At 32.7% G+C, this 15,126-nt stretch overlaps 2 protein-coding genes across 11 annotated transcripts in view; both read right to left on the bottom strand.

The window, feature by feature from the left end:
- LOC108735577 (E3 ubiquitin-protein ligase RNF216) overlaps nt 1-11,962 on the bottom strand; it is a 32,589-nt gene extending 20,627 nt beyond the window's left edge. For 4 of the 10 annotated variants that reach the window (XR_003231302.1, XM_025975494.1, XM_025975496.1 and 1 more), the window contains exons 1-2: nt 9,719-9,823; nt 4,174-5,743 (exon numbers count right to left, since the gene is read on the bottom strand). Coding sequence is in view for 8 of the 10 variants with exons in the window: in XM_025975494.1 (XP_025831279.1) it covers nt 4,174-5,743; nt 9,719-9,760 (1,612 nt within the window). In the remaining 2 variants the exon portion in view is untranslated. Of the gene's footprint in view, nt 1-3,907; nt 4,037-4,173; nt 5,744-5,800; nt 5,899-9,718; nt 9,824-10,026; nt 10,217-11,545 lie in introns of those variants that run through there. The other 6 variants (XM_025975493.1, XM_025975502.1, XM_025975497.1 and 3 more) reach the window with 6 other exon arrangements.
- A 2,185-nt stretch (nt 11,963-14,147) lies between these two features.
- On the bottom strand, nt 14,148-14,919 carry LOC108735585 (alpha-crystallin B chain-like). The gene has a single exon (XM_018467594.1). It carries the CDS (start codon nt 14,810-14,812, stop codon nt 14,288-14,290), a length of 525 nt encoding a protein of 174 aa, XP_018323096.1. The 5' UTR covers nt 14,813-14,919; the 3' UTR covers nt 14,148-14,287.
- Nucleotides 14,920-15,126: the final 207 nt, after the last annotated feature.

Genomic DNA, 15,126 nt, shown 5'->3' with positions numbered 1-15,126 from the left:
AAATTTTTCCTCATTAATTTGAGGAAGTGTGTAGTGGGCAAAAAAAAAAGAATTCAAGAAATGAATTTTCAGAATAATATTTCATATTAAACTAACTCACTTCTAAAAGATGTCTAAAAAAATTGTATGTATGTTTAATCATAGTATATATTAGTTCGACGGATTTGTGACCTAATAAGTACGGTTTGTCGTTGTTGCTGTTGTCATCTCTCGTAGCTTAGTGGTCAAAGCATTGGCGCGTAAAGCCAAAGAGCCCGGGTTCGATTCCCGGCGGGGGTGTGACAACAGCAACAAATTTTTCCTCATTAATTTGAGGAAATGTGTAGTGGGCAAAAAAGAATTCAAGAAATTCATTTTCGGAATAATATTTCATATTAAACTAACTCACTTCTAAAAGATGTCTAGAAAATTGTATGGATGTTTAATCATAGTATATATTAGTTCGACGGATTTGTGACCTAATAAGTACGGTTTGTCGTTGTTGCTGTTGTCATCTCTCGTAGCTTAGTGGTCAAAGCATTGGCGCGTAAAGCCAAAGAGCCCGGGTTCGATTCCCGGCGGGGGTGTGACAACAGCAACAAATTTTTCCTCATTAATTTGAGGAAGTGTGTAGTGGGCAAAAAAGAATTCAAGAAATTCATTTTCAGAATAATATTTCATAAAAAACAAATTGATTTACCCCAACATAAATAACAAAAGCACACAAAAGAAACAAAATATATACAAATAAGTAACATACTTAACCCAATTCTAACATAAGGTAATCTAAAAAACATAGGTATCCTAACTAATATTATGAATGCGAATGTGAGTTTGTTTGTTTGTCGGTCGGCTTTTCACGTCTTAACTACTCAACCGATCATAATGAAATTTTGTAGACACATCGTTATGGGTACAGAAAACAACATAAGGTACCTTTTATCCGGAAAAAAATACTGTTCCAGAAGGATAGAAATAGTAGTTTTATGTAGACAATCAANAGAAGGTGTCCTACCAACCTATCTCGCCTATTTTTTATTGACTTCCATAGAGTCCTCTGTTCTCCTATTCTTTCCAATACCTCTTCATTTTTAACCTTTTCTATCCACGTTATCCTCATCATCCGCCTATAACACCACATTTCGAACGTTTCTAACCTTTTTCCGCCGCGCCCACTGTCCATGTTTCGCACCCGTACAACGCCGTGCTACAAACATACACCTTTAACAACCTTTTTCGAATTTCTGAATTAACCGTTCGCGAACGTAGAAGTGACATCTTTTTATTAAAAGCGACACGACCACAATTAAAATATTGCATGCTATTTGGGCTCACCTGAGTACTACGGGCTAAAATAAAACCATGATTTTTGCTCACAAAACTCTCTATATACGTATTAGTGAGATGTCCAACACTAAAAACTAATTAATTTTTGTGACAATTTTAGACTTTGTTGAAATTGCATATCAAAATTTTCTCAGGAATACCGCAAAAATAATCGTGCCGCGCTATATGCGTTAGCTGCATAGTTTTTTACTTGTATCTCTGTTTGTTACTTGGTAATCCCCCTGTTACCTTATCTGCAACTTCCAAAAAAAAGTTGTAAGAAAAAAAATTGTTCGTCACGAGATGTTGTATAATTTTTATGTTTAAACAGCAAAAAACCGCAAAATGTGTAATTTAAAACTTCATATCCAAAATTTACCGTAACAAAATAGTAGATGTACATTTTAAACAAAAGAATTAGTTGTTTTTATATTAATTTTTAAAGCTAAAAAGCTGTATGAATTAATGTTTTCTGCGACCAACGTATGTATACATTTATTCTTGTTCAGCATGACTACAAAGTAGGTATTTAATTTTTCAAAAAAAATCGAAGGTATTCCGCGAGATAATTACTGTTTTTTCTTTCTAATATCATCCTGTAAGGCGTAATATCGCACTAATTGAACACCCTGCATAATAAGGGGTTATCCCTGGAGAAATGAAATACATATAAGCATGTAAGTATATAGTCAAACATTGCTTATATAGTGATTTGAACAAACGAAATTAATAGAAATTCCTATACCGGTTTACATATCGAAACGTATAGAAAGATAAGAACAAAGAAAATACAAAAATGTACACAAGCTCTGTCGATAAGGAGATACAACTAATTAGTCAAGTACACATCAAAAATCTTGAATGTTACAAGAAATGAAGTTATTTTAGAATTTTGAAAAAAAACTAACATTGATGGACTAAATGCACAATAGTTATAAACTAACAAACGATCCAAGTCATGAATAAATGTTAATTTAGTTTAAACACAAATTAAAATATAATAAACAGATTAAGATTAATATCAACAGGTTTTATTTTACCTTTTATTTATAGTACGACGCACGACCAAGTGTACGAGCTCTGCTAAACTGTCATTTTTTTCTGGGACTGGGAGTCCCGCGCTTCTGTGTCACTACCTATTCCAACCTCGTTTTGTGGAAAATCAGAGCCGGCGCGTTAAAATTTTAGACAAGCAACTGAAATCGTTTAGAAAATGACTACAAAATTCTTAGCTAATTCTAATTACCAAGCTGACAGTATGGGTGTGTGAGTGACAACATTTAACTTACAGTATTTGTTTTCAAGTTCTGCTAAGAATTTCACAGCAATTTTCGTAAAAAAATAAACGATTTTAGTTGCTTTCACAAAGAACAATAACTAATTTGAAAACTATAAAAGATGGGTATAGAGAACAATTGTACCATTCGACAGAAAATAATTGTGCATAAGGCTGCGAAAAAACATATACATAGTTTCAATTTAAGAATGAACTTGCGATTGTTTGAAAATAGCCAAATCCATCATTAAATATCTAACACCCTGTATGTAAGTAACCCACTTTGAAATTATGGACGGGAGACTGGGGGGTATAGGTATCTCTCCTGAGAGAATATTGTTGCTCCAGATTTCCTACTGTAAAATAGGCATGATTCTTCGCTACCTACAGCTGTGTTACCTTTTTTTAAAGAAGTAAATATCTCAAAAACGGTAAATCTTAGAATTGGGAAAGTCCTATGAAAATCTACGTAAAATCAAATGTAAATTCAAAACCGTAGTAATATACAGGGTGTTCCACTAAAAATAATGAAATTGATGTCAACTGGAAGTGCTACATAAATACAATTATTTTAATTGAGGAGGGCACACCCAATAACGCTATTATCTACATTTTTAAAATTTAAATTGAAGTAGTTTCCAAAATATTCTAATTGGTGGTCACCGTGAGATACCTTGTATACACTCAATTGTATTCATATTTTATTTATTTCTGTTTTGTTTTTTCTTGAACTTTAAGATTGGTAATTACTGTTTTGCTTTGTGTAAAATTCAATAATTATCTACATGGATTTTGTTTTTAATAAATTTTAGTCAAAGTCTACTACTTACAACTGGACACAAAAGAAAATTTTAGAAATTTTTAAATTTTGAGCTTGCTTCTGAAAATCATTCTATGTAATTATATATTATACGAATGGACACATAAAAATATACAGGATGTTCTATTTAAAAAAACGTACGTTTACGTCACAACTAAAAAAGCTGACTACGCCACTGAATTCCGCAGAAAAAGTGCTACGTTATAACTTCTTCGATAAGTTTAAAGATAACTCAGGTAGGAAGGAGGGGTGCCTAAGATGATACTTTTAAATTTCACCCCGTATCTCAAAAATTAAAAGGGATATGAAAATTATGCTAGCGCCATCTTTAATTTCACAAAAAAGTAGCAAACTGTTGCGAAAACCGCAGTCTTCATGTTTAAAAATAAGAGATATACAGTATGTATAGACGTCTTAAGAACTGCACGTTTTACTTTCTAGAGTATTTATTTCAATTAAAGTGAAGTTTTCTAGACTGAACTCAAGTGTTAGCAGATAAAACAGACCTGACAACAGCAAGGCTACTGGAGGAGGGGTAGAAACTGGCAAAACGTCTCAGCTGTCAAATAAGAAGACACCACGATAGTTCAGCCTGGAAAGCTTCACATCAATCAACCACAATCGGCTGTGAAAGTCTAAGATCAGTATAATACTAAGATAATATTAAGAATAATTTTTTTGGGATATAGAAATTTAACAACTACTCCACATTTTCAACCATTTATTTACGAACAAGCAAATAAATATAAAAAGAATAATGTAAAAATCTTACCTTTAGTATTTCTCGACGGTTTATTAAATGTTGTATGTACTGTATTTAAATTATCTTCGATTTTTGGAAAACCATTAATTTCGGATAACCATTCCATATTTATTGGCGTTTTACTAATTGGGAAATTATCAAAACTCTTGTTTGTAATATTATCTAGTAAATCATGTGAATTAGAAGGAATGGGTATTGAATTGTTCATGTTTTTATCAGGCATTCCGCTGAAACTGGGCACAAAATTTTCTTTTGACGTACTGGGGACAATAATTAACGGTACATTCTTGTTTTCAGATTCTGTATTTAAATTATCCTCAATTTTTGGAGCACAATCATTCATTTCGGCCAACCATTCCATATTTATTGATGTTTTACTAGTTGGGAAAGTATCATAACAATGGCTTGTAATATTATTTAGTAAATCTGGTGAATTTGAATTAATGGATATGGAGTTATCTACATATTTATCAGGCATTCTGCTGAAACTGGGCACAAAATTTTCTTTAGACGTACTGGGAACAATAATAAATGGCGCATTCCTGTTGTTTAATGCACCTGTTTGTATTGGGGGTATGTCAAAGTCTTCTTTACCATCAGATGAAATTATATGTTGCGTAAATTTGTCCATAATTAAAGAACAATTTTGATTCTGAAGTTCCTCACTAAATATATCGAATGGAGATTGATATGTTTCAGACAGTAATGCAGATATGGACAGTCTTTCCGATGAATTTACTTCTACATTTGTATTTTGAACTTCTTGTTTATTGAACATTGTAGTGCTGGTGACAGTCTCAATTTGTTCTGAGTACGCATGTTGAGGATAGTGTACACTTTGATTTAAATTAGAATTATTGCTTTTCGAAGATAGACTATTTAAAGAATCTTTTTCTTCGGTTTTATTTTCAGTTGAAATTAAACTATGATTTTGTTGGGGCGGAGAATCTTTCCTTTTAGGTAGTTGAATTTCTGAAATACTTTTCACTATTTCAGGAAAATAAACTTCACTTTTCTGATCTATTTTTGAGACTGCATCTTCAATTGCCTTTTTAAGTTCAAAATTATTCACAGTTAAATTATTTTTTTTAATATTCTCATTGCAATCAGACTTGGATTTTTTAACAAATAAATCACTTTCTGAGCATTCGTTTTGTTCAAAAATACGCTTTTGCGTTAATGGAAGTTCTGGGTTATCTGGCAATAAATGTCTGTTATTATTTAATGTATTCTTATTAACGGGTCTGGATCTGCCAGAACCACCAATGGATTTCTTTTGAACTTTCAAGCACAATTTTCTTGCCACCACTCTTATTCTGTTGGGTTCATTTCCTATTTCGCCAAGAAGCTTAATTATGTAACTTGCTTGATAGTATGGGAAAATACGGCACAAAAATTTTGCTTCAGCATTTAAAACATTATAAGAAATAGACAAGTCTTTGTAAATAAAATACTCAATCAGAGCTTGTAAGTGATTGAATTGAGTTCCTGGTTTACTCCAATCATGTTTGTAGTGCATATAAAGTGTTGGAATGTCAAGCCATTTGCTTATTTCTTCAGGTTTAAGAAGTGGTGATACCTAAAAGAAAGTATGTGAATCCATTACATTTTTATATTTACAATTGTCATTATCTACTTTTACTTATTGATGAAATTACACACTTGTTAAATGAGACGTTTAAGCACCATAAAAATTCACGATTTCTTTTAAAGAAAAAACAACATAGGTAGGTACTATGTTTTCAATAGCCATTCATGTACGAAACAGTGCCCAAACCGAAAAAAAAAATAAAAACAAATTGATTAAACATACATACAATTTTTTAGAGATCTTTTAGAAGTAAGTTAGTTTAATATGAAATATTATACTGAAAATTCAATTTCTGAATTTTTACCCACTACACGCTACCTCAAATTAATGAGGGAAAAATTGTTGTTGTTGTCACAACCCCGCCGGGAATCGAACCCGAGACCTTTGGCATTACGCACCAATGTTCTGACCACTAAACTACGAGAGGTGACAACAACAACCACGACCAACCGACCTACAAGGTTAACGATCCGTCGAACTAATGTAACTATATACTGAATATACTATGATTAAANATGTCTAAAAAAATTGTATGTATGTTTAATCATAGTATATATTAGTTCGACGGATTTGTGACCTAATAAGTACGGTTTGTCGTTGTTGCTGTTGTCATCTCTCGTAGCTTAGTGGTCAAAGCATTGGCGCGTAAAGCCAAAGAGCCCGGGTTCGATTCCCGGCGGGGGTGTGACAACAGCAACAAATTTTTCCTCATTAATTTGAGGAAGTGTGTAGTGGGCAAAAAAGAATTCAAGAAATTCATTTTCAGAATAATATTTCATAAAAAACAAATTGATTTACCCCAACATAAATAACAAAAGCACACAAAAGAAACAAAATATATACAAATAAGTAACATACTTAACCCAATTCTAACATAAGGTAATCTAAAAAACATAGGTATCCTAACTAATATTATGAATGCGAATGTGAGTTTGTTTGTTTGTCGGTCGGCTTTTCACGTCTTAACTACTCAACCGATCATAATGAAATTTTGTAGACACATCGTTATGGGTACAGAAAACAACATAAGGTACCTTTTATCCGGAAAAAAATACTGTTCCAGAAGGATAGAAATAGTAGTTTTATGTAGACAATCAAAAATCTTTTTTTTTTTATCAACTTTTATTACTTAAATAAATAATAAATTTATCGCAAATAAATCTTATAATGAAACGATTATAAAATGAGAAGCTGAACATAAATAAAAATGAGGACTTTTAAAATCAAGACATAAAATTGTTTTGAAAGAATTTTCATGGCCCCATTATGATTTAGTTAAAAAAAAATAATTAAGACGGATTGTGTACCCTCTTTCCCTTCGTAAGAAGTCTCACTTAATTTATGGAAAGGCCCTTACGAAAAACTTACATAGAAAAATCTTCTCGAAGGTATCTTTTTACTGTACGGCGCGGGACGTATAGCGTCACCAAGTATGGCTCGTTCTAAATTGCGCAGTACAGCAGTGCGCATCTAATTTGCCGAGTAGGCATGTTTTTTTACGTTTAGAATTTGGCAACTGAAAATACCGAAATTGATGCGCGGACGCTGAATGCGTAGCACACGAGCACGTTTTCTATCCTTTATTGGTGATAATGAATTTTAGATTCATTCGCTTGGCGTTAAATTTTTGTTCCTGTCTAGTCTTCTTGAATGGGAGCCTCACATATGAGCAAAAAAAGAACTGACACCCCCCGGGGGGGAGGAGAAACTTTCATCCACCGTAACCTAACCAACCGTAGTTAATATAAAGCAAACCTTAGACCATGACGACTTCAGACAGATGTAATCAGATGTGAAAACTGTCCAGTTTTCATAAAATAGTTGAGCGTTGCGAAAAAATCCATTAACCTTTTACATACCAAAAATAACAATAAAATTAAAACTAGAAAGCGCATTATTAACATTGATATGGTTACTATAGAAGGAAACTGGGTAAGTTTGTTAATATTTTTCAAGTCAAATTGGTGACACAATCACAACTAGGGTTGCCACCCGTACTTTATTATAAAGTACTGTACTCTATTTCGACTGTGCGTACGTTATAGTTTACAAGACACATAAAGTACGCAAAAATACTTTATTTAAGGCCTTAAGTAAACATTGTAATTTGGTAAGCGATTATTCGAAATTCAGAGTACTTTTACATCATCATCAATATTACACAGAAAAATGGCAAGCCATATTTACGGAACATCCTGATTTCCCAAATCTGTTCAAAGTAGTGTCACTTTTGCTGTCCGTTCCGGCCACTTCAGCATTTACAGAAAAAGTATTCTCTCTTATGAATACAAAGTGGCGGGACGACAGGAATAAAGCTTCATTAAAACTAATTACAAATGGACTTTTAGTTTAATTAAATCTTTATTTGCTTTGTTTAGAGGCTATTAATATATTTAAGAGCGACAGCAATTTGTTACTGGCTGATAGGTGTAACAAAAATATGTTTTTAAAAACAAAAAATAAAATACTTTATTTTTATGCTGAGTACTTCCTTTTTAACCATTTAGTCGACAAATACTTTATGTAAAGCCTGAAAAGGTGGCAACCCAAATCACAACGCTCTCACTATTTTATGAAATTTGTTGAACGGTTTTCTCATATTTATGATGTGCAAACCTGATGCCAGTTCGCTACCAGATAATTTAAACTTTGTATGTTGGTATGTTTACGTTTCATTAAACAGCCAGACGCGGATCGCGATTTCGATCTCTTTAGATCTCATCAGCGCGTCGCAGACAGTTTCGACAGAACACAGACCAATTTTTACCTTGTCTTAATAGCGCGTTTTATAAAATACCACAAATGGCGCGGTAAACGCCATCTGTAGTACAATACTATATTTGGTGGAATTCGTTATGCTGAATAAGGTCCATTTAGCGACGTGCTGATGAGATCGAAATCGCGATCCGCGTCCAAATGAGTATTAGTGCATGTATTGTGTTTTCTTTCAAAAATACACGTTCCTTCTATACATTATAGCTATGTACGTTGAGGTGTTATTTTTTTTCTGTTTTCCCCACTTTTTCGCACGCTAAATCGCTATAAAAGGCACAATACCTAAGAATATTCTTCAGAAAATTTCTTAATAATTTTTATGGTGCTAAAATGTCCACACGCAATGAGCTTAACAATATTATTCCGCCACACTTTAGCTTCTTCAGTTCTTAAGATGTTACAACAATCTTGAAGAAGTCAGTGCTGCGAAGCAATATTATGCTAGATGTTTATCTAAAGGGCAAATTTTAGCGGTGTTGTAGAGCACTTTAAATAGCTCAAACCTCAACGCCAAAATACGACACTAATTGTAAAAGCCCGAAGTACTTTTCTGATTTTCGGTAACAAAGTTACCATTTTTGGGTACTGAAGGGAACTAAAAAATAAAGACAAATAGAACATTTGGTAAAACAGCCTCCTTCAACTATATACACGATCAGGACAGCACTCACCACGTTCGTGTTAACTATTTCTTTTCTGCCGCCAAAAGAAAATGTTCGTAGGCTGTAGAGAGCCAACAACACATCTGCCGAACATTTAAATACTAACTATTACGAACGGTTTGATAACCTTATTCCAAATTGGATAAAAACCTAATTACCCCTTATTTAAAACGTACTAATATGTATATCATGGTGTTACAGGCGAGTGATGCGGATACCGTGGGTAGAGAAGGTTAGAAATGAAGAGGTATTAGAAAGAATAAGGGAATAGAGGACTCTATGGAAGTCAATAAGAAATAGACAAGATAGGTTAGTAGGACACCTTCTCAGGCATGAAGGTCTAGTCAGAGACATATTAGAGGCAGAAACAGGAGTTAGGAGGGGTAGAAGTAGACCTAGAATAGATTACTGTTTGCAAATAGTTAAGGATATAGGTTGTTCTAGTTTTAGGGAAATGCGAAGATTAGCTCAGTATAGGAAAGAATGGAGGAGCGTGTCCAACCAGTCTTAGGACTGACGACCTTACGATGATGATGATGATGATGAATATGTATATCGAGTCCAACATTTCCCTGTATGTACTATTAGTCCAAAATGCAAAAACCAGGTAAGTTGATGCGACCAGTTGTCTCTGGAATTGATTCACCGAATTATAAATTGGTATAAAGTGGTTGACAAGTAATTTCAATAATCTCACAATAAAACAGTCTAATTTTTCAGTAAAGAACTCAAACTGAGTTCATAAGTAAACTCAAAAACTTTAAGTTAAAAAGTAGTAAGGTTTTGGTTTCATCTCATGTTTGTTTTTTTTCCAAGTGCACCAGTTCCACTTACTTTGACATATTTGGAGGATTTACTCAAAGAGAATGGTTTTATATTGCTCTAGTCGTGTGAATCTTGCACCCGATATAAATAATCAGCTGATTTAATCTTTATCAATAAATTGTACGGCGTTTACAGGTTCTAAGTATGTAAGTAGCATAGTTCCTCATAGCTCTTCCCTCCTTCTGTTCATAGAAGCAACCTTTATCAGAAAATAATTTTACAAACTTCAATCTCTTCTATTAAAAAACCAAAATAACTAATTATATCAAATTTTAAGGGCATAATAAAAATATAGAGTACTACATAACAGCGTACAAAAACAAAAAAAAATCACAGAACAAGCCCATTTTGCAAAGGTTACGTAGAATAGCAACTAATATTATTACCTCTAAAAAGACAACTGCATTTATCGTAAAAAAAATGGTGGGATGCAGGGTTCACGAGAATGCTATCGTAAATAAATATGTGTATTTGTAAATATTGCTTAGATTTTGTAAAATATGTATCATAATATATTGTTTTGTGATGAACATGAAATATTATCATTCTAATTAGTTTAAATCTAAAGAAAACCCGCTTCTAACTGAAATCCCAAAACAAAAATGTTTAATTTGAAGAGACTGAAACAAAATTATTAATAGCAATGAATGTGTAGGCAATCACCGGAAAAAAATAGTCAGAAGCAAAACTGAAACTTTTCACAGACTGTATTAACTGTATGGTAAAATATCCAAACTCCAAACCACCTTATTACCCTCAATAGCAAAGTTGTATCCCAACAGAAACTTCATTTATCAATTTATCATAAGGACGGTGCATTGCGTGACAGTGCTAAAAGTATCAAAAAAATGATTTGGAGATCATCATGATTCGATCATGACATATCTTTGAAGTCCTGCCCCGATAGCAGTCTCGATTTAAATGTAACAGAAACTAGCATAAAATGAAACATCTTGGAAACCATCTGCAGAGAACAATTCTTCAATTACACACAAAACTACAAGAAATTGGAATGCATTTACACACAAAGTTTTCAAGCATTGGTTAAGACTATTACCTGCATGATTTCCCTTCTTCTTTGCTAAGAATTAATGAATTTGCAAATAAAGGTATTACTGGAGAAAATAGTTATTACGTACTGCATATAATCTGCCAGTAAATGCTTTTATTATAAGTCTTCAAACTTAAAAGAGTTATTAGAATTTAGATGTTCAACTTGCCTTTAGTTTTTAGTTCTCGTACCTAATGAAGATAAGCTTGTTACCGAAAAGTATCTCGGACGGTTAATATCGTGTATTGCCATTGGAGTTTGAGCTATTTAGTATTCTCCTAAGTATTTACTTATAAATGAAAAATAGCCCATGCATCTCTAACATACAACTATTATTAAATTTATAAATATTTCCTACACCTATTGTACATTTATCATATATGCCTTATTTTAAAGAGCATATTACAATATTCTAGGTTTATAGGTACACTGATCATAGTATTATTTTAAAAGGGTTTTTATTTAAGAATGGCTTACCATGTTTACTGGTGTTTTCTTTCAGAAGTTCCAAAAAATTATGAAATTATTTCCTGCTGAATGTTGAATCACCAAATCCACGAATCTACTACTTAAGTATCCGTCGAGAATCAACTTCATTATCGTAATTGCTCATATTTGTAATCGTAATAACAAACATACACGAAATTGATAACAAAAGTGCAAAATTGGTGTATTCCATAGGTCTACTCTCTACAATCTATGATTGATTGGTACATGTATTCCATAGACAAATATATTCTAAAGTTCTATAATTATAATATAGTTACATATTTAGAACCCCCAAACAACGCGCAATTTATTTATAAAGTTTAAATCAGAGGATTATTTATACCGGGCATAGATAATAGATACCGGGTATCAAATTCACACGACTACATGGGTACGATGGGTACATGATTACTATCAATTATTATCCGTATATATGCAATCATTTTATGCTACTAGTGGCTCATGTAGCGTACCGTATGTGTGTTGTCGAGCTGCGACTTATAAACCACAGAAAATACAATTAGTTGGGCGAGTATCATGCTTTTCTGAGGTTGAGGTGTTAGAATAAAACGTGGCTCTATTGTCTGGATATTACGTACACTTGTAAAAATAAAAATAAATATAGCTAAGAAATGTAATATTATTGTCAACGCCAAGGAGTCTATAGGAAGGAGTCACATTTAAGGATTAAAATTTTTAACACAAAGTTTAAAACATAAACGTCGACGTTTACTAATGGACATGCCTTAGCGATCAGAATTGTGGTACAACAAAAGAAAGAGATGGAACGAAGTTTCGGATAATATCCATCTCTCTCACGATAGTGCGTAAGCGTGTCATGAAAGAGATAGCACTAGTCCCAAACTACGCCATCTCCCTCACTTTTCGAGACAAGAAATTATTACGACTTACGGCTAAGGCACGTCCTTTAATATGTCTATGATTTTGACTGCCCTTATGGACCATAGACTTATGAACCGAGTCGGCAACGGGACTTCATTCAAACAAGTCAATATGCAGACACTATGGAAGACACCATTGACGTAATTAATGGACGTGCCTTAGCGGTCAGAATTGTGGTACGCCAAAAGAAAGAGATGGAGCGAAGTTTCGGACAATATCTGACTCTCTCACGACAGTGCCGTACTTCAGAGAAATTTTCTCAAACGCTTCAAATAAATTTTAAAATTACGATTATGATTAGTTGACAAAAATAAATTCTTGAATAGTAAATTAATTCATTTTCATAATGATTTAATATGATTATTAATATTAATTTTCAAAGAGTGTAAAAGAAGAATTTTACTGTAAATTAAAAAAAAAGTAAATAATTATTTTTAAAATTAATTTTTGTCTGATGCCAGCTAATTTCAGTGTCATACGTAAATATAATTCAAAAAACTAACTGACACCGTGTTTGAACAAAAAATATCTGTTGCAATTATTATTATCGTAATTGTTATCTTTCTTAGCATTATTGTATTTATTGTTTTTGTTATTATTGTATTTGAGATTTTATTTTTAACTGAATAAGGGAATAATTAATATTATTATAACATTTTTCAGTTTACCTTAGTGAAATATTGTATTGCACGTAATGTTAATAATTACTACATTAACTATTGTTTATNCTGAACCATTTTTTAAATTATTTAAAAAATTAATTTAATTTACAAATTCACCACGCAATATTAAATTTTACTACATGTACTTGTGTACGTAGTACTGAAGTACTGAAGACGCAAATATTTCTATGCCGTTCCTGCCGAGAAACCGAGAGCCAATCGCGTGTAATGAAAGAAATAGCGCTAGTCCGAAACCATACGCCATCTCCCTCACTCTTTTCGAGCCAAGAAATTATTACGACATATGGCTAAGGCTCGTCCATACTTTACGTCGATGGAAGACACTAATGACTACTACCATCGACACTACTACTAAAATCTATGGGAGAAGCAAATCTTTTATCCATCGAGATATGCGGGAGCGCGAATTTTAATCTTGCGGGCGTTCGCGAATGGCCAGCACTCAGCATTGAACAGTTCATGAGCTTCAATTAAATACATATTAAGTATGTGTTGCTAGTTCATTTTTTATTGTGTATTTTAACAAAATTTATATGGTTGAAATAAATTATCTCCATATATTTAATTAAAATAACGGCATATGTATGCCACTTCTGATTAGCCACTCAAATCTAGCTAATAATTTATTTCACTTTATATGTATAAATGTTCATGTAGTCAATATAAGTGAAATATGTACATCACTTCTGTAGCCGTAAGTACAAGGTGTTAATTTATAGTCTTTGTTTGCATCAATACACCACTTGCCGTTATACCAGAAGTTGACATCAACTCCATTATTTTAAATGGAATACCCTGTATGTTATACGTTATGAATTCTGTTTATGATTTTAGCTGAAGTTTGGCTTTCTCCTAAGTATATTTAAAATTTCCCTTTACTTTACTTTTTTTTAAAGAAGTTACAGTAGTTTGTTTTATTTTTATCTTCTTTCTGAAATCATCTTTGGTTTTAATAGTTTTTATAAAGATTTCAGACATCTTGATAAGGAATGGAAAAAGAAATCTCCAGGTGTAACAAAATGTATTTTATCGTCACAAAAAAAGGAACAAAATGACTTACTAATGAATAGCTTACTAACTAGTTTTTACATGTACACATGTCTACAATACAAAATAAATCAGTCTATTATGAAATACTAAATATTTAAGAAGTTGAGGTAGCCTTTTCTTTATTTTCAGCACCCTTTTCAATTTTCTCTTTTTCTTTTTCTGGTCCTGTGAAGTCAATGGGCAGCTCACGAACTTGTTCCGCAATTCCTTTTCTAGGGGCAACTATAGTCAAAACACCATCAGATGACAATTTGGTTGTTACATCCTTTACATCGTGCCCTTCTGGTAAAACGAATTTTCTTACGAAATGTCTTGAAATAAAACCTTTTCCTGCTTGTTCCTCTTCGTGTTTACCTTCAATTACAATAGAACGTCCATTAATCGATTTCACTTTTATTTCTTCTGGGGCAAAATTTTGAACATCTAATTTCACTTGAAATTTATCCTTGTCGTGGACTATCTGCTCTGGTTCTTCCACAAATCCTGCACCAACTCTTGGAAATCTACTGAATGCACTTGGAGGGCCATAGAAAATGTCGTCAAATACCCTCATTTGCTGTTCCAGTTGCCTCAGGGGGCGCATTAATTCACGCATTACATACCGTGGTAAAAGAGACATTTTTAACAACTTTGTGCAATATTTCAAAACCGAATAATGCTCTGTGTTCAAGCGTCTAACGCACTCGCCGACTCGCTACTTAATGTTTTTGTTTTCTCGAAGCAGAAATATTTATACGGCACGCTACACGTGGGATTGAATTTTCTAGAAAATAATAAAAGGCATGACTACAGTTATATGCAAAAATAATTAGGAAGTTTTCAATGTTTATTATTAATTCAATGTTTAGACTTCGTTAGTTTTATCGGTTAGTTGTTATTTCGAGACTACGGATTTTGTCCTAAAAATGTAATGATTAATTATATCAAAAATTG

Source organism: Agrilus planipennis, unplaced genomic scaffold (assembly GCF_000699045.2).
Source record: "Agrilus planipennis isolate EAB-ADULT unplaced genomic scaffold, Apla_2.0 scaffold116, whole genome shotgun sequence".
In the NCBI taxonomy this organism is placed as follows: domain Eukaryota; kingdom Metazoa; phylum Arthropoda; class Insecta; order Coleoptera; family Buprestidae; genus Agrilus; species Agrilus planipennis.
The sequence above is the reverse complement of the archived record's forward strand: the minus strand, read 5'-3'. Positions and strand labels throughout refer to the sequence as shown.

Excerpts from the sequence above, each read along its gene's own strand:
- LOC108735585 (XM_018467594.1), bottom strand. The coding sequence starts at position 14,812 with ATGTCTCTTTTACCACGGTATGTAATGCGTGAATTAATGCGCCCCCTG.